Source organism: Mytilus edulis, chromosome 2 (genome assembly GCF_963676685.1).
Source record: "Mytilus edulis chromosome 2, xbMytEdul2.2, whole genome shotgun sequence".
Taxonomy (NCBI): domain Eukaryota; kingdom Metazoa; phylum Mollusca; class Bivalvia; order Mytilida; family Mytilidae; genus Mytilus; species Mytilus edulis.
In genome coordinates, this window is record NC_092345.1 from 33294239 (window position 1) to 33315070 (window position 20832).

General features: G+C 33.3%; 2 protein-coding genes across 3 annotated transcripts in view; one reads left to right on the top strand and one right to left on the bottom strand.

The window, feature by feature from the left end:
• Positions 1 to 20832, top strand: part of LOC139512031 (putative DBH-like monooxygenase protein 2) — a 63821-nt gene that overhangs the window by 14353 nt on the left and 28636 nt on the right. The window contains exons 7-9 of one of the 2 annotated variants that reach the window (XM_071299341.1): positions 555 to 798; positions 1356 to 1452; positions 2977 to 4287. In XM_071299341.1, the coding sequence (XP_071155442.1) occupies positions 555 to 798; positions 1356 to 1452; positions 2977 to 3568 (933 nt within the window). In that variant the 3' untranslated portion in view covers positions 3569 to 4287. Of the gene's footprint in view, positions 1 to 554; positions 799 to 1355; positions 1453 to 2976; positions 4288 to 20832 lie in introns of those variants that run through there. The other variant, XM_071299342.1, reaches the window with a different exon arrangement.
• Positions 13503 to 17445, bottom strand: LOC139512033 (putative nuclease HARBI1). The gene is made up of 3 exons (XM_071299344.1): positions 16832 to 17445; positions 14836 to 15122; positions 13503 to 14138 (listed from the first exon to the last, which is right to left on the bottom strand). The coding sequence occupies exons 1-3, from the start codon at positions 17373 to 17375 to the stop codon at positions 13947 to 13949; spliced, it is 1023 nt and encodes a 340-aa protein (XP_071155445.1). The 5' UTR covers positions 17376 to 17445; the 3' UTR covers positions 13503 to 13946.

The following is a 20832-nucleotide window of genomic DNA, read 5'->3' on the forward strand; positions in this document are numbered from 1 at the left end:
TACAGAGATTTTTGTTATAAAATTTAAAACATAAATTACTCACTTGATTTTCTATGATGTGCTAGTATTTATTTTTTACAAAAAGTTCTAAGCAACCTGGTAATTCCAAAACACCTCGTGCTGAGTCACTAAAGTCGAGCGCACCCTAAAAGGTGTATTTGAATTTGTCCATATTTATATTTGTTTTATCCAATAACTACATTTATAAACTTGTTTTAAGGAAATCAATGCTAGCATTGCATGCAATAATCCTATATCTATCAGTCATCAAATTGAACAACTGCATCCACTTCATTTGAAGTTACATGAGTAGTTGTTTTATTGGCATTCATACCACATACCACATTGGATAATATGAAACTTTGATAAATGCCTCTTCAAAAATAGATAAAAATGCATCAATAAGAAATCTGTTCCATTCATCTTTTTCTTGTTTTGTACTGATTGTCGATTCATTTTATTGGCAGTTCTGTTGTATTTTGGTCTTTCGTGGAGAGTTGTCTCATTGGCAATCATACTAAATTGTTAAAAAAATATGATTTGTCATTTCATAGTTTCACTGGAACAATCCGCAGTTAGTTTCCAACTGGAAAGATTCATCGGGAGTCACTCTTTATTATACTCCAAAACTCCGAGATAATGATGCTGGTATTATGATGACTGGTCAGGAAGACCTTGAAATTCCACCAGGACAACAGAGTTACACAGTAGTAGGGAAATGCCATTCAGAATGTTCCAGGAAATTAATACAAGCACCAATTAATATATTTTGGGCTACAAACCATATGCATTATCTAGGTAACACTTTACTATTATTAGAAAATATGTATCAAAATGCGCTTTGTGTTTTTCATTTCAATAACAATGTCAATACTATTCGAATTAGCATTTCAAAAGTTAAGGGTTGAATGTTGTTATACCAAATCAAAGCTGTTAATTAAGATGGCGACTTTGGCATACGAATTAATTAAACACACACTTTTTAATCCTTGTAGTTCCTTGAATTCATTAATCAAGCTAGCCCCTGAGTCCAGGTGATTTTGTTATTATTGGGACAAACTTTATATCACCTGTAATTTAAAACCAAACCTAATTTACTGTTATATACATTTATGCTGCACTCGTTCTATTTGAACAGTCAAAATGCGTTGACTGTATATTATCATGTCATTTCTTTGCCTTGAAACGATGTAATGATGTCGTTACACCTGGTTACACGCCTTTATGATATATGACTGGGAATAATGTCCATGTATAGCAATATACTAAATAGTCACATATAGAAATGTTTGAAACCGAAATAGTAACCAAGAGTTGACAAAGAAATTGATCATTCTATTGTTAAAATATTTCAGGACATGAAATGAATATAAAGGTATACAGAGACGGCGTTTATTACACAGAACTCACAAATGATGTTATTTACAACTATGACAGTCCTGTAGAGAAAAAGTGAGTGTATAAATCGTTTGTTTTGTAGCTATGAAATCTTTAAAAAATCAGTGTTATAACATACGTTATTGTTATTACTTTTTTTCTCTATATATACATGATATAATACAAACTTTTTGGAATTTTGGATCATCAATGCTCTTCATCTTTGTATTTGTTTGGCTTTATAAATATTTTGATATGAGCGTCACTGATGAGTCTGATGTAGAAAAAACGCGCGTATGGCGTACTAAATTATAATTCTGGTACATTTGATAACTATTGGCAATATATTTCAAAATAAGATTGTTTCAGTGCGGACTTAATTATGGAAGTGTAATTGCGCCAAACATTTCCCATATCCTTGCGTTATAACGCAAACCTCTGCTTTATAACGTAAAGATAGGGACTTTTAAAAAAAATGTGTGGCGCTAGTACGCGTCCGTACTTAATAGCAATTACCTTGTTTACTTATTCGTCCGTCCATCTGATTGTCAATCTAACAGTTTTTTTTAACATATTGAACAGAAATACTTTAAACTTGATCATTAGCTTGACACTGACAGTGAATTGTTTAGCCTTTTTCGGATCTGATAGAAACCCGCTTTCCATTTGCAATATTAATATGATGTTTCGTATTAATTCAGTTCTACTAAACAGAACGTCTTCATATTTGGCCAGTAACTTTACAGTGTTAAGTTTGAGACGACTACCTTCTGACTGTTGATTTTCTGCATCATGCATCAAATAATTTAATTGAATCAAAACATTTTTATTCAAAACTACTAACAGAATTACTATATAATGGATCAGCAGTTTGTTAATGATGCACACGAACATATTGAACAGAATAACTTTAAACTTGATATTAAACTTGACACCGACACTGACAGTGAATTGTTTAGCCTTTTTCGGATCGAAACCCGCTTTCCATTTGCAATAGTAATATCACGTTTCGTATTAATTCAGTTCTACTAAACAGAACGTCTTCATATTTGGCCAGCAACTTTACAGTGTTAAATTTGAGACGACTGCCATTTGCCTGTTGATACTCTGCATCATGCATCAAATTGAATGAACATTTTTATTCAAAACTACTAACAAAATTACTATATAATTGATCAGCAGTTTGTTAATGATGTGCTGTGATGTGTGTGTCCTTTGTAGACCCGTACTTGTTTCCTCATATTTTGAGGTACAATTTTTTTGGGGCTTAATACTTCAACGCTATCAGTTTTGACAACGTCAAAATAACAATATGAAAGTATGGGACATACTATTCGCTACCGTATAAGAAATTTTGAATTTGTATAATTTATTCTTGGCCAATAATATAACTGGCAAAGAGTCGATTAACAACTTGACTCATATTACTGGCATCGAAACCTATCTTATTGTACTCTCTAATTGTCCTTAGAGCCATTATTGTAATGACTACCACTCTACTTTTTGGTAGGTATTTTAAATTATAGCATTTTAACATAAACATTCAAAGATTAAAAATGTAAATTAAAAAAAAATTAACCGTCATATAATATGTTATAGGTACTCAACTGCAGTTCAGGTGCTACCAGGAGACGAAATTGTAACAACATGCAAATTCAAATCACTGTCGAGGCCAAAAACAACGTTTTTTGGTGATGCTACAAGTGATGAGATGTGTTTCGGATTCCTGGCGTTTTACCCTGCTGCAAACATGCCATTCTCCACGTGTACAGCATGGAAAGATATCTCAATATGCAATTTGTGGGTTACACGAGAACATGAAGATTGCAAATGGTCTGATTTTATGAATGTCAATGTAAACGAAACAAAGCGCGTAAAGGATGAAGTAATGGCAAATTGTAAACCGTTCGGGAATTGTCTATCTGAATGCAAAGCGACACTTGAGGTCCTTTTTGCAGAGCATCCATGTATGAAAGGTGACGTTTACGAATTGATTAGACAAATGTCTCTTCAGTGGGACAATAAGGAAATGCTGGCATTCATTGTAGCAGCTGATTCATGTAAAGCTGAAATTGCTGCCGATGCATACCTTCAAAATCTTACAAATAACAATGTTAATGGATCCGGCCGATTGGATGGGATCAGTTCACTGCTTCTGTTAACTCTGATTATGTATATTATGAACACATAACTATTTTACACCCTTTGTACTCTTTAATCAAAAGTTCGATAAGAGTTAAAATAACACCAATTGCTCCTCTTGCTTTACATTGTACATCTACTTCGCCTTTCTAGAAAGAACTTGCATCTACCATTAATAGGTATGATACATTAAAGTCGATGACACAAACCCAACGGTTAACATTTCTATTGTTGACATCCTACGTCGATTCGATGAAGCGTATCGCTTTCCTTTTCCTTAATGCGCAGGTCAACTTATCTAACTTAAACTTTGGCTGTGTAAGGTCAACTGAAGCCACATCATACACATCACTATAGATGATGTCGAGGACAATTTGCTCTGGAATATTAATGCAAACTGTCCGAAATACCTGCATTTACGCTGATCGATTATATCACACGGTTCGGATTTAACTGCACCAACTATGATGCAAAACACTCTATTAAGGATATAAAAAAAACAACTTCGACTTACCATTGAGAGATATTCATACAATTGAATTAAATTTGAAAATCCGAGTTCTTTTCATTGCTGATCCCTTTAAACAAAATTGGGCCATCCTGGAGCATAGATATTTCCTATCTCTTTGGTGCTCTCACATTAATAACTAGTTCCCATCTTAAAAGTTTATATTTTATTTTCCTTTTTTTAACGAATTTTACTGCATAATTATGTGTTAATGCTTTTTGCATATTTCAATATCCATGAATTAAAATTATGGATTGACATTAGTGTTTCCAGTATTTATATAAGTTTACTAATGATATATAGAGAATGATATACTTGAAATCCATCCTTACCTCTTCTTATGCCTTCAACTATATTTCAAACATACCTCAGTATTGTCTTCTGATTTTTTTGGAAATTTGAGAACAGGTGGTCATCATGGTATATTAAATAGAGAATAAGTGTTGACTGTACATATCAGCGATATAAGGATTAGATTTAAAAACTGGATAATGCGAGGTTCTGCCGAGTCCTTATATCGTTGATACGTCAAGTCAAAACACTATTATTGTTCTTAAACTGTAGTCAAAAAACAACAAATCAATTGTGTTCATTTTGTTAGTGTTATTCATTTGTTTTAAATATTGGAAAATATCCTCCTTTAAAAAGACTTCATATATGGCGGGAAAATATATAGTACAATGAAATGTACATGTTACCTGTTGAAAGAAATCGATGGTGAACGACTTAGTTTGAGTATGGACTAAAATATCAACAGTAAGCATAAATCACTATGTTTTTCAAACAATTTAAAAAAAAAAGTTTGAGTCGTTCCATGCCTTGTTATATACATTGAAAACAAGGACAGGTTGAAAAGGTCGCCACGAATGATTAAATATATGACAACTTATATTTAAATATTTCTGAGGAAAAGTGACTCTTTGAACTGTTAATTTACTTTGTATTAAGTGTCGAATTTATCCAAAACACTAAAGTTTACTTCCCAAAGGCGTATATTCCCTTAGATTTATTCGGCTATTTCGACATTCTTGTCTTTAAAAGTCACTGATATTTGATATAGTTTTTACTTTATCCAAAATGGATTTCAAAATATCAACATTTTACGATATGAAGACGTCGAGCAACAAGTTTATGCACAAAGTATAACGGAATTTCACGACATTCGAGGCAAAAACGTTGCTCGATATTTATTTTGAGCTAATCATTTCTTGCCTATTTCTCTCTATATTCTTATTATGCAAAATTTAAGTAACCTATTCAAGAAAAGTGGAAATGACTTGAAATAACGTGTAAAGCAGAAGCTGCTTACCCTTCTAGTGCACACGAGACCACATCCGGTATTTGTGAGGTTTGCATTGCTAAGGCTATTCTATGTAATTTGTGTGTGCTGTTGTTTGTGTTTGTGTTTTGGCCTTTTTTCTTTTTTTTAATGGTAATGGTAGTTTGTTTTACGACATGAATTTGGGATTTCCCATTGGAAAGTTTCGTCATTCGTTTACGTTCTTCTATTCACACGATGTCCTCTCACACAGAATAATGAGTAAATCTGTTCATAGTCATCATCCATACCCTTTTTTTTGAATAATCAAGAATATACTGCGACATCTATATAGCAGCTGATCTAAGGATATCTGGAACGCTTATTGATTAATTAAAATGCTTTTGTATAAATCCCTTCATGCAATTATATACAGTCCGCCAAAAGTTAAGCACCACCTGTTTTCAATGCACAGATTTTTTTTTCAAATTTAAAAAATCAATTATTCCACGAAAAAAATAAAACAATCATATAGCAATTTTGCTAATGTATACCATAAACAAACCAGAAATGTAATTTTAGTCACTTATGAAGGTTCTATGCATGTACAATTTCCGTTCATAGAAATAGTGTACATTACTGAATTGAGAAACAGAATTTAAGTTTCACTTTGATTTTATTTTTTTACAAAAAATGATCACCCAATATTATTAAAACTTTCTACACATAAGCGTTGGTATGTTTGGCAATTTTAATGACAACATTTGAGTCAATAGCATGCATAACAACCCCACTTCCGGTAGAGTTTCAAAACACGAAGTTTCATTCTCGGTATAAGCCTTTAAGCTTTAGTTTAGGAAATCTGTTGCATTAAACAACAAATACCACTTTTAAATCGACAAAATATTGTGAAGGTGGATCTCTGTGATTGAGATTTCCGCCAATGGCATCTCAGACATGTTTGATAGGGTTTATGTATGGGGGACATGGAAGGCTAAAAAATAGTGAAAATGGCTTGTCGCTCTTTGGACTCGGTTAAAATCCTTGCTCTGCGTGTTCTAGCGTTGTCGTCCATGTAGAAGAGTCTTGGCAATGTAGACGCAAGTGGGGGATTATTAAAATGAGGGACTACAATGTTTTAAGGCTCCAAATCTCTGTTTGTCTGTCCGTTTATGCTACCCTGCAGAACAAGCATACCTAGCTTATAACGGTTTAAGAAGCAACCCCGTACTGGAACACCACCAGCACTGAATGCAGTCCTTGTGCAAACATTGTTTTTGGTCATAGGCCGTTTTGTTTCCCCGCGAAATTCGTATTTTGGCGTCTACTGGCAGTAAAAGAAACTGACTACCATCTGAACAATGAGTGTTTTGTCAGCTTCTTATGTTCAAGCATAGATAGTCATTATCCCATTAAAACCTGACTGTGGAGTGCCTTCTTGTAAGTACAGGTCTCTATACACCAAGACTTGCTCTTCAGTTGCCTCTGAGAAGTCGACTGACCAATGTACGAACACTTACACGACCACCTGGAGAAACTGTGTATTTGTAAACGCGCAGATGACATTTGATAGGAGGTTGCTTGACTGCTTTATCGGAGTTCAATCTTTTTGGTCGTAATTGATTTTCTTAGTGTATGTTGAATGTAATTCATAACACCTAATTTTAATATTTTTTTCGCAATAGTTAAAAAAATATTGCCAGTTATATAACTTTTGGCGGACTGTATAGTACGACACACTGATATACAACTGAGCAAGATAACTATCTAAATAAAATCTAAATCTTTAGCTTTTATACTTTTTGAGAGAAACTGAACTTTATATCCGAAAATTGATACATAAATAAATACAACCTGTAAAATCATTAAAAAAAGCTCGACTCATCAGACCGGTTCCAATGCAAGCACACACAAATACTCTGACCAAAAAGACAACAAACATAAGGTATAAATCTATTTCTATTTGTAGTGACTGAAAGCTAACCAAATTTTGACTTATAAATACATCGGGTATTTCCAGATATCAATCATTACACCTCCAACGGCTTCAATGTTAAGACGTCATAAACAGAAGAAAATATATTTCATTAGATAAGAACATCTCTGTTTGATTAAACTTTTTGAAAGTGTAGTGTAGAGTTAAAAATCAATATCTGGCAACCGTCAAAAGCAGGAATTTCTTTGTTTTCATGTACTTAATTTTAAATAAAGTTTTTTTTTCAATTATAGTCATCTAAGAAATTGATGTTTAATGACAGACATATTAGTTTTGAAATATAAAACAAAAGATATGGTATGATCGCAAATGAGACAACTCTACAAGGAGACCAAAATGACACAGTAATTAACAACTATATGTTACCTTATTGCCTTTAACGATGAGCAAAGCCCATACTGCATAGTCAGCTAGAAAAGGCCCCGAAATGACAATGAAAACAATTCAAACGAGAAAACTATGGCCTTATTTATGTACAAAAGATGAACGAAAATCAAATATGTAACAAATAAACAAACGACAACCAATAAATTACAGGATCCTGACTCGGGACAGGCACATACAAACATAATGTGGCGGGGTTAAACATCTTAGCGGGATCACAACCCTTCTCTTAACCGGGATAGTGGTATAACAGTACAAATAAGAACAAACTATCAAAATCTGTTCAAAAAAGGTTAACTCATCAGATGGACAAAATTAAGCATTTGTTTGTAGTTTACGTCGCCTAAAAAAAGTTAAAATACAAAAATACTGATCTCCGAGAAAAATTAAAAACCAATGGAAACAATTGTCATGCTACTGACTTGAAACTATCTGTTGCGTAGCAGCACAACGCACGAACAAACTTTAAAAATCAGTTGCAGTATTCTCCACTCAAACGATCAATACAAGACACAACACAAATCTGGAAACTTGGGCACGTACATGTAATGCTCGAAATCAAACAGAGTTAAGACTATATTAGTCACTAATTTCAGACGCTATTTCTAGTAAAAGAGGGACAAAAGATACCACAGGGACAGTCAAAGAATGCGAGCATACGACGAGGAATATAAAATAATGAAACGATCTCTTTAGTATATAAACAATCGTAGAGTGGATTGTACATCCTGGACCCAGTTGTTCATCACTTGGTTATATTTAACCCTCTGTTAAATATAACCCAGGGTTAAATCATTTAACCGACGGTTGCATAACCAAGGGTTAAAATTCTGTTGTTCAACATGATTTTAACCCTTGGTTATGTAACCGTTGGTTAAATTTTTTTTAACCAAGGGTTATATTTAACTGAGGATTTATGTTCCCACAATGCATTATTCCTATGCCTATTTCATGACAGAAAGAAATCAATATGGCTGAACCAGTCACCTCAGACAAAAAAAGGCAAAAAAAAACCTAACTTCAGCAAGGATGAAGAATTGAAAGTTCAAAGTTTGGTTGAATTACACTATGAAATAATAAATTCCAAACAAACAAACACCATAACAAACAAAAAAAAAGCACAAATTTGGCAAATCATTGCTCAGCAGACAAGTGCCATGGGAGTTGCGACTAGAACTGCCAAAGAGGTAAAGGACAAATGGACTAACTGCAAAAAGGTGGCAAAGAGGGTATTTTCAGACAATAGGAGAGAGTCTGTTAAGACTGGGGGAGGCCCAAAGCCAAAGGAAGTGAGCGCTGCAATATCAAACATTATTGACCTCTGCAAAGATAGCACCTCTTTCAAAGGCATTGGAAGTGGTGTAGAGACAGATATACTGAGTATGTTTGACTATAAAATACGCACAGTTTTTTATCCCGATTAAATATTTCTATTTTATCAAACAAATAAAGCAAAACCCCCGACAAAACACTCGTCGTCTGTTTGTTTACATTTTTTAACGGTAAACGACCTTCACCTCTCAAGTATGCGAGCGTAATTATATTCATTTGCCGATTTGGGTACATCGCTTAATATTCATTGTGTAATCCATTTAAGTCAACATCAATAGTTTTCATGTTCACTACTAACCACGACTTACATTTTGACAAATTCTGTCAGCTCCGTCATCGTAAAAAAGACATTTGCTTTGAGCATGCCATATTTACACATCACCATCGTGTACACAGGTGCTTGTTTCGTTTTCATATATTCTCTGATTTTCTTGAATATTTCATAACAAAAAACAAAAACTTTCTGGTGTAACATCTGTCTTACGAATATGATTTTGAAACTATGATTTCAAAAATGTGGATTTATATCATAACATAAACTCCTTATTTTTAATTAAACATGTTATATTCATTTAGAGATTTATGGTGAGGTTCATTAAGGACTTTACTACTTTATTAATTTACTACTAATTCTATAACATTGATTCCGTTTATAATATGAATTACAAAAATTGTCCTGATTGTTGCACCGAAAAGCATTCCTTCTTTCTTTATTTGTTTAAAATATTTTGTACTAATTTGCAATCTTTGATTTAACAAAGTTTACCCACAGTACCCATGTATGGTAAACTGTGTCACTATACAATTTTCTGAGGGTCTCAAAGGGATTAACAGAATTAGAGAACAACAGACAAATTTCAAAATAGGTCAAATATTTGCATTCCATTAAACTTCTACGGAGCCCCGCTAGGGACATGCAAAGAAAAAAAAATATATTGTGCGCACAAAATAATATATTGTGCGCACAAAATAACATATTGTGCGCACAACTTAAATATATTGTGCGCACAACTTAAATATATTGTGCGCACAAAATAATATCGTGTGCGCACAAAATAATATCTTGTGCGCACAACTTAATATATTGTGCGCTCAATTTAAATATATTGTGCGCACAACATAATATACTGTGCGCACAATATAATATAATGTGCGCACGACATAATATAATGTGCGCACAAAATGTTATTCAAATTCATTCAGCGCTGATGGTACGGCGACTAATATCTTCTCTTAAAAGTGAAAGAATGGAGAAATACATAAGGGTTTATTTCGAAATGGGACTCGATTATATGGAAATACTGGCACTTTTAGCAAAACATCATCACTACATTATTTCTTATCGACACCTGAAACGAATATTGAAGAAGCTACGTTTATTTCGCCGAAAACACTACACGCCACTTGAAGATGTCGTTGCTTTTATCAAAGACAACATTAAAGGATCTGGAAGGCTTCATGGTTATCGCTGGATGTTTATGAAGTGTAGACAAGCAGGTTTAACTATACAAAAAGAGTATGTGCGAATTATAATGCAAATTATAAACCCTGAAGGAGTTGAAATGCGACGAAAAGGTCGATTACATAGGAGAGAATATTGTTCGAAAGGGCCAAACTTTATATGGCATTTGGATTCCTATGATAAACTTAAACCTTTTGGAATATGCATAAATGGATGCATATATGGCTTTTCTAGACTGATAATATGGTTGGAGGCAGGACAGACTAGTAGTGACCCTCGGGTTATTTCTGGGTATTTTGTCAAAGCTATTCTTCGGAAGGGAGGACCTATGGTGATAAGAGGAGATCTTGGTACCGAAAATAGTAAGGTCGCTGAAATGCAGTCTTTTTTACGACGCAATGATAATGATACGTATGCTCGAAATAACAGTGCGTTTCTTTACGGCACAAGCCAACATAATCAACGAATTGAATCATGGTGGGGAATTTATAGAAAAGAAAACTCACAGTTTTGGATGACATTTTTTAAAGATATAAAAGAGGATGGATTATTTTCAGGAGATCATCTTCATAAAAACTTGATAAGGTTCTGTTTCCTGAGACTGATTCAGGTACTTATTTTCGAACAAAATTATCCTTCCTATTTCCCTATTTTAACGCTAATATAATTATATAGACCAAGCAAAACAAAGGAAAATTGTTTACGTCCACAGTTAATGTAATTGTGGATAAATAAAAAGAAGTCATAATAGTGACTTATGTACCCATCAATGCATGGGCATAGACCAAATAAACGCCCTTTAAACTTCTATCCGCCCTCATGTCCGATTTTAATGCTTCAACTTAAGTCCGTTTATCTGTTCATTTATACCTTTTTAAGGCTAGCCATTTGTTTTAAACTTCAATATTTGTTTGTTTAACTGTTATTATACATAAGAATAAAACCTCTCTGAAAAACAAATCAAATGTCATTACAAGGCAGATTAGTACTCCCGACATGAAATTCATTTATAGTGAGGAAATTAATTGTTTTTATTTGAGAAAAAAAACACTGTAAAGAAATTTATATACTATAGCATATACTTCTGTTTATTTACGTTAAGCAGACAACAACTTAACTGCTTTATTAAGCTATCATAAAATTCTTTTCACTTAGATAATAATTGTGAACTAAAGATTATAATACGAACATATTTTGTGCAATAAAAATGTTAACCAAATTTTACAATGTCAACATCAGCCTTAAAATATATGCTTTAATATCATACATAATGTCACCTTCGAAAATATTCGTACCATTTCATGTCTTTGCATATAAGGTGTTTTATACACGAAAATTCATCGACTGAAACCTGAAACTAATTATTTATTTTCAATTCCAGAAAGAACTTTTAGAGGTTGTAAGTATTTGGAACGCCCATAAAATCAGAAAAAATAATAAACAACATGGTGTGTATGGACGACCGTATGTACTCTACTCGGTTCCTGAAGTGTACGGAACAAGTGATTATGTTACTAGCCCTGACATCGATGAAGTTGAAATTTGTTTAGAGCAATCTACGTATTGTAGTCTACCATGCGATGAAGACATTTACGATCTCGCAAACTTATACATGGAAGAATTAGGACATAGTTTACCAACAGATGCTTTTGAAGCTGCCACTTTGTATCGGTGTTTACTGGAACGATTTGAAACGGACTTAGCATTACAGTGATATCACTATCAAACTTATGTAGACTTCGATATTATGATTATTTTTTCTCTGGTAACATGTAAAATTTTAAATTATATTTGTGTTTATGCATTTTACTTTATGTCTGGTTTCGTTATAGTCCGAGATTACTCTGACGTCCAACGGCTTTTTTGCCAGACAAGCGACCGTCCCACGGCCCCATCTTGTCTGGCAAAACAGCCGTTGTACGTCAGAGTAATCTCGGACTAGTTTCGTTAATGTTGATTGACACAAGACTGACATGCTGCTCAATTTACGACATTAATTTTGTTATGCCACGTCGACGATATATTTAAGATGGATATTATATTCAAAAGTCTTGGGTCCGTCCGTCTCTTTTTAGAATAAATGTTTTTAGTCATAGTAGTTTATGTGATATAGATACAATGGATAAGCGTTGATTCTTGAAAAAGAAACCATGAGCTCGCAGGTTATAAAGTCTTCAACTGAAATAAATTCTGTGGTTTCTCTGAAGATGTCATCGGCAAAGTGTAACATATATAAAGTTAGCCAAATCGAATTAATACTTAGTTCACATATCAAAAGATTACTTTTATGTTTGATCATGTACGTAAAAGTACGAGTTTGACCCAAAACTTACTGTTCATCAGTAGTGAAATGTGACTGTGTGATCAGTCGAAGGAGTTTACCATAAATGCTCACAACAAGGTAAAACTGAGTACATATATAATTCAGAAGATGAAATATGAGTGCCAATGAGACAACTCTCCATCCATGTCACAATTTATTAAAAGTTAAAAATTATAGGTTTAGATACGGTCTTCATCACGGAGCGTTGGCTCACATCGAATAGCAAACTTTAAAGGTTCTCAAAATGACTAGTGTAAGACAACTTAAACAGGAAAATCAACTGTCTAATCTATAAAGAAAACTAGGATCACTTATGATAACATCAACAAACGACACTCAACAGGATCCTGAACAGTATTCTAATTATAATGAAAACTTTGTAAGAATTGTGTGAAATGTTTCAGGTCATGTTTTAGTTTCATTCTGGTTAATATGACAGATATTACAATAGGTCACAAGTATCTATTTTTTTTATCGATCTACGATAAATTTGTACAAAAGTTGTCAGTATACATTTTGAAACTGTAACAAAGCAATTTAGGAACAGTCAATGAAAATGTATACCTCAGCAGTATATTTTGAATCAAAATATACAATTATGAATCGTTTTTCCCCAAATATGGTCCCTTTTGGTTCATCATTTATTCGAATAGTTTTGGTGCGATTGATCGCGATCAATGAGACAAATTAACTGCATATCCATCATATCCCATAGAAAGATTAGACTTGCAAATTGATTTATTGAAATCTATGAAACGGAATCAATCTATTCCGGTTTCACCATCTGTTAATCAGTTGCTTCTAGGAAGCTTATTGAATATATGAGCTGTTAAAAAAAAGACTGTGATATGATTGTTCTAAATTGTTATACTATTTTCATATATTAACGTTTAAATTTTGTGAGTAATGTCTACATTTGAGAAGAAACATTTCCTGCAATGCATCACCGACAGTAAAAGTAAATTCTTACTGATCTACAGGCTTAACAATCCACACTTATAAAAATTGTACTGTTATAAATATACAAAGGAAGCGAATACACATGTTTCTATCAATTTGTCAAAAGTTCGTTGGATGTTAAATGTATATTAAATATGCTTATTAAATTTTATAATTTCTTCCTGAATTCATTTTGAATCAAAATAGAGTTGTCAAATATATGTGTCAAAAGAATGATCTTGCGATGTAGTCCCTGACACTTTTTCCATCTTGAGGTCCATTGTATGCATTCACTGGAACAGGTGGTGGATTGTTGCATGGTGTCTCATCAAGTGGCTCTTTCCTCAAAACAGCTATATTGTGTAGTACAGCACATGCACCTATTATGCGACACACCTTATCTGGCTTCATTCTGATCTACAAAATAAAAGAAGAAAATAGTGGTTAGTGTTACATGATTTTTAAATTTGAGTAAGTTTCGACCTCTCTATTGTCTCACATAGTTAAAAAAAAAAGCTTCTTTATATATGGTATAGTTTTACATGTGACTATCCAAGAACGAATACAATTAGTTAAAAAATAAGAAAATGCGATATTCATTGCGCATTGTGTATACAGACAATGTGATAAAGATTTATTAAATATAACTGTAATTTTGTTGTTTGCTTTACATCCAATGGCGAATATTTCATGTATGTTCAGAACAAAAATAAGTTTACATTTCCTACAATAGGTAGGCCATGTAATTTTTTTTATTAGGTAATGTGAATAAGAAGATGACATAAGAGTGTAAACGCTAAACCCAAGATACAATGTATAGTTAAAGTAAGCAATTATAGCATATGGTCTTCAACATTGAGTCTAGCCTCACACCGAATTATCAAGCAACAAAAGACCCCTCCCCCAATGAAGTTTGGGGAATTTTTATAGCTGACTATGCAATTTTGGCTTTAGTCATTGTTGAAGGCAGTATGTAAGCCTATGGCTATTAATTTATATACAGAACAAGAAATATTATTCATAGTGACATTCATTCAATACCAGTACACTGACACAAAGGACATGTGTTGCACATTGCAGTTTAAATGAAATAGTAGAAGACAGAATACAATACCTCTGAGTGAAGAACATGAAATCTCCTTTTCCAGACTCCAAATGTTCTCTCGATAAGAGATCTTGTTGAGACATGACTACCATTAAATCTTTCTTGGTGTGGTTCCTGTGGGTTGTTGTAAGGGGTCAATAAAAATGGACGACACATGTAACCACTGTCACCAAGCAAAACACCATCTACAAGGCCTTTGTGGTTCTCCTCAAGGTGTTTACAGATTGATGAAGTCTTAAAAATATGAGAATCGTGAACTGATCCAGGCCAATCTGCAGTGATCTGAGTAAACTTTCCTACAAAACGGAAATAAATTATTTAAATATTAAATCATAGAAACGAAGACACATCAATTCGAGACTCGAAAATGGTACAATAAGTAAGGGTTTACAACCTCATACCTGAAAAAACATAAATAAATAAAAACGAAAAGGTTTAGTGTGTATATTATATCGCAATTATTGGTTTGCATGATTAACACTAGTATCACGTATGTTCGAATTACCAAGTGAAAAAGAAATCCACTCATATTGAACATTGAACATGTGCATCTCTACTAGGCCACCGGCACCACTGTCAATCATGATTGAAATTGCAAGATTTGTTCTTTATAAAAAAAAATGAAACAAATATAATCGATTGGGATAATGTTCCTAACCGTGAGAAAAAAATAGATAGACCAATACAGGACAATAGCTACCAATACTTTGTAGAAATTTCTCATTTCTGGACTTTTTCAACATGCAGAGTCTTGAAATCTTTTTTTTTTATATGCTAAACTGTGTTTTAAAATTTTAGTTTTTGGCCTCGTCTTTCGTAGTTTTACCCAATAAAACTTCATTTGGTCTCATAAAAACTTGAATTACCGGGGTTCTTAAATATGCTTAATGTAATCGTGTATAAAAAACATGAAAAAAAATTCTTGTGGTTTGACTTTCACCCAATGACGACAGATGGAGCAAGATTCAGACAATTAGAACATTTGTTCCTTAGAAGAAAAGTCTAATTTATTTATAATACCTATTTTGTCTAAGTCCTCATATATATATGACAGTTAATAACCAAACGAATATGTTTCCCTATATGAATATGTAGTCCTAGTACGCATGCATATTATCCAGAACATAACCACATATACAATACCTTTAATTATGTGTTACGTCAAACTAGAAATTAACGTTTTCTTTCCAGTATAGTCCCCTTTTTAACATTACATTTAGTCTAGTGATGTCGTCTTGAAAGGCTATTTTATTATATTTCTGTTACGCGTAGCCTGAAAGGCGTAACAATTAAAAAAAAATTAATAGCCTTTCAAGTCATAATTATTTGGAATACATTACATTCTATGAATGTGTTGTTTTTTTTTAAATTTCGCTATTCTTAAACAATATTAAAAACAGACCAAGTGTTTTCATAATGACCCCCCTCCCCCTAAATAAATACAAAAATAATCCCTCCCCTGAAAAGGAGCGTAAAACAAATAAAAAATAATGAACATCTATTCACCATAACAAAAGGTGACTGATGATCAACATACGATTTAATACTGAGCTGAACTTAAAATGTGATGATAATTTTCTTCCGGGTTTAGAGTTTCTATTTTCAGACATAAACGCGGTCGTGTTAGAGAGCACCTGTTCTTCTTTGTAAGTTTGCGTTACATGTTATGATCAAAGGTACACGATGATATTTTGTGTTATGTAATATACAACAGCCTGCGCACTACATTTATCTTGTTTTTGACAATTCCATACTAAGTCTTTAATATATTTAGTAGAAAAGTGATAAATTTTTAAGTGCTTAGTCTTTGTGGTAAACTATGAAAGAAGCTTTACATTCCTTTAAGTTTAAACCAAAATGTCTAGCCAAACTGGACAGTAAAACAATTAAAACACTATAGGGGAGGGGTCCTAATCCCGAAACCCCCGGACTATAATAACATAAAATCCCGAGGTCCGAAATTTAAATAAATCTTAAACAAATCAAAGTATTTTGACAGGCTTACCTTCATGATTACATACGGCTTGAACATTGATGCTAGAAAAATTCTTTCTGTTGACGTAAGCAGGTTCATCCTCTGTTGGCCTCTGGATTCGTACATGGGTACCGTCAATGCATCCTACGACATGTGGGAAATTAGCTTGTTCGTGGAAACCTAACTTGACCTCATCAATGTCAGCTTTACTGGTTGGAAAAGATATAAAATCATTTTTTCTGGCTAGTATGGCATTGGTAACATCATCCACCGCTCTGCTTACTGTTGACTTATCATAGCCCAAGGTATCACCAATCACTTGAAGAAATGACCCGCTTGCATAATATCTCAGGGCAATAGATAATTGTTCCTCTACTGTCAGTGCGGTCTTTTTCATGGTTCCTCGTTGCAGGTCTTTTCCAAGTAGATCCACTAAAAAATCAAAGGTCTCCCTCCCAAATCTGTATCTCTCTCTCATTTCTCTTTCTGTTAAGTTGGTGAGATTATTTCCTCCCCGAAATACTCGTTGTTTTCTTACTTTAACAATGGGAATATTAAAAACAGGTGCTGCCATTTCGAAAATTTTAACCCTAGGTTAAATATTTAACCCAGCCCCTAAAGGTGGGTTAAATATATCTGCTTTAACTAATGCTTTAACAGAGGGTTAAATTTAACCACAGGATGAAAAACCGAAAATAACCAAGGGTTAAAATTTAACCCAGGGTTATGAAATTTAACCCTTGGTTAAAATTTAACCGAGAGATGACCAACTGGGTCCTGACGTACGAATGACAGTCGTGAAAGATGAATCCTTTTTTTTTTTAACTCAAAGACTTGTGATTATGACACAACAACAGGGTATGTCGTAGATCTATTAAAATATTAAACAATCATCCCTTAACTGATTAAAAATGATTTTTTTAAGGTTAACATGAACATTTACTTACAGACTATCATTAATATATATTTGAGGTATAAGAAATACAACTGTGATATTTTATTTAGATCTTAAATCAAATACTTCAAACTATGTTCGGTTTTTTTAATAGTGTTACATATACTAACACTACTGTCATGTGCCGTTGAGAAATGTTTAACATGAAATTAAGGAATTGAAAAAAACATAACCCGAATAATTAAGGTCTCTACATAATCGATACCTCTTACTCGCCTTGTAGCCACCATATAACAACTGTATAAACGCAGTTTTATTATCCTGGGTTAGAGAAAAAACATATCATCTCCGAAATGTAAAATCGTAAAAACGCGAAATAACGATATACATGTAACACTCAGAAACGTGTCCTTCCCCCAAAACGTGTCCGATACTCCCAAACGTGTCCACATCGACGTCACTGAACTGCAAAACATGTCTAGTTGTAAAAAGGGCGTCAAAGCGTGTCATTTGTATTATTTTAACGCCTAAACGTGTCCATTTTTTAATGAATACCCAAACGTGCCCAATCCGTCAAACGTGCCAAATCCCCCAAACTTGTCCTTTAATATAAAGGAAATTAAAGATTGTTACACTGATATTCCGTAAAAATAAAACTGTCCTTTTCCGCTCCAAAAAAAGTATAATTTAATTCCGAGTTACGATAAGTGTAGATACCTAAAAACCGTAAAGTGTAAATTATTATTACTGTACACAATTCATTTAGGCCTATTCCCGGAATAATTAAGGTACAGTCCAAGATTTCCGGCAAATATTATTCTGCATCTCATTATATAACTTATCCAAAGTATGTTGTCGTCCTGTCCATGCATGAAATATTTGCCACTGGACATGTCTCTTGTTTGCGTGTATTTTAGTGATGCTCGAAACTAAAAGTTCATATTAAAAAAAAACTTACTAACAGTTCATAATTAATAGAGCTTTTTTTTTAATTTTTTTGAGAGAATCAAATAGTTTCTTATTGAAGTTCTAAAAAAAATCGGTCTTTACTGGCTCTTTAGATTTTTAAGTTTAACTAAGGTTTATCCCGAATAATCGTAAACAAATTGAGGCCCAATCCTAAATCCCCGGTATGATAATAAAACTTATGTATAGTATTTATTGTTAATATGATATCGTTCAAATAATGCATGAAATATTTGGCACTGGACTCATGACTCTTGTTTGTATGTCTTCACTTTAGTAGTGATGCTGGAAATCTAAAATTTATTAAAATACCTGATAACGAGTTTATGATTTTAATATCTTTTAAAATATTGAAAAAAAGGAAGTCAATTCTTTTAAAATCCTACCTTGCAGTATTCGCGGATTACAGATGATTTCCTAATGCTTGCAAAGTAAAACTTTGGTTGGCTTGCTTGCTTTGTTTGTGTATAATTGTTAATACAAGCTTTGTAAATAAGACTGGCATCTTTAAACAATATGTATAGGCATAGTTTATCCTGAATATATTATATTTGAATTTAATTTGGTGTTATCCTATGGTAAACGCTTAATCCAACTGAACTAGAATTGTTTGTACATGTATGTGCGCTCTTAACGAGCATAATACTTGCAACTGGAGTATAAGCAATTTCAGTCAAAAGTCGATTTATATGTTACAGGTTAAATTTGCAATAACAACCGTCATTGAACTAACTGATACTAATAAATGATCGTTTTATCAACTGTGTCCCCCATTATAGAATTGCCGTAAACGTTATTGATTTCATTCATGTATTAGCGCTAAAAGACGTGAGACGTCCTGGCGTTAAATAGTGGACACGCTTTGGCGAATAACAATTATCGGACACGTTTGGGGGTTATAAAATCAGACACGTTTGGGGAATATTGGATATTACGGACACGTTTAGGGAGAATAGACACGTTTGGGGGAATCGGACACGTTTGGGGGAATCGGACACGTTTGGGGGACAGGACACGTTTGGGAGTGTTACATACATTTTCGCGATTCTTCGTTTTTTCCCGATTTCTCAATTTGTGTTTTCGTCTAAAGAGCGTTTTTCCTTTGTACATACAATGCAAAATCACTAAAAGTCGGCCGCATTCGGCCTCAATAGACTGATTAATAAACCAAAGATTTGACTGTAGAAGCTTTCGCAAGTGTTAAGGACCTTCTTCGTCCAGGTATTGAAGAACAAAACGAATATAAAGTATGGTATTGAGATATATACTTGCCAATAGGGAAAGTATCCATTGAGACCAAAAGAACAAAGATGAAAATACCTACAGGCTATCGTACAATCTTTGATTACGTATACTCATCATAATGTGGTAAACTGTGTTATGCTTAGTAATTGACCAATGTGCAAATAATTTGAATAAGTCTTCTGCATAAACGATTTGTTATCTTTAAATGAACAGTTTACACCGTCGCCGTTATCTGATACCCATTATTATGTCATTTTATGACGCTAAATGCAGGCGAGACAATAAATCATGTTCTCTCGCATATCAAGCAGAAAACATAAAAACTGGTATAGCGTCAAGACGTAATTAGAAGTCATTCGTGTAATGCTAAGTAAAAAATATCGACAATCTAAGACAAAAGTGACCATATCAATTTATTTCTACTTATAAGTTACTAAAACGAATGACTGTGTAATTTATATTTATATTGTACAGCAACATGGGTACCGCATGTGGAACAGGATCTATTTTCTATGTTGTGTACTCTTATTTGTATGTTTGTCTCTTTTTCTTTTTTTAGCCTTGTCGTTGTTAGTTTATTTTCTATCAATAAGTTTGAATGTTCCTCTGGTATCCTTTGCCCTCTTCTATTGATAAAATGAAGAACTAATTTTGAAACATGGATCTAAAAATTCAATTACATTCTAACTATATGGTATACGCGACCACGTTTAAAAGCTTCCATGTTGTTGAGTGCTGGGGAATGGGGAGATAGCAGCATCTGAGACACCAAGAACTCTACCGTTTTTAAATAAAAGAAATACCTTTATAAGATTATTACTGTCACGCTTTTTCACGGGGAGATAAATTGATTTTTTAAGGAATATATGATGCATTTACGACTGTGGTTTTAATCGGATCTTTGAAAAATTAAAATCTTATCAGT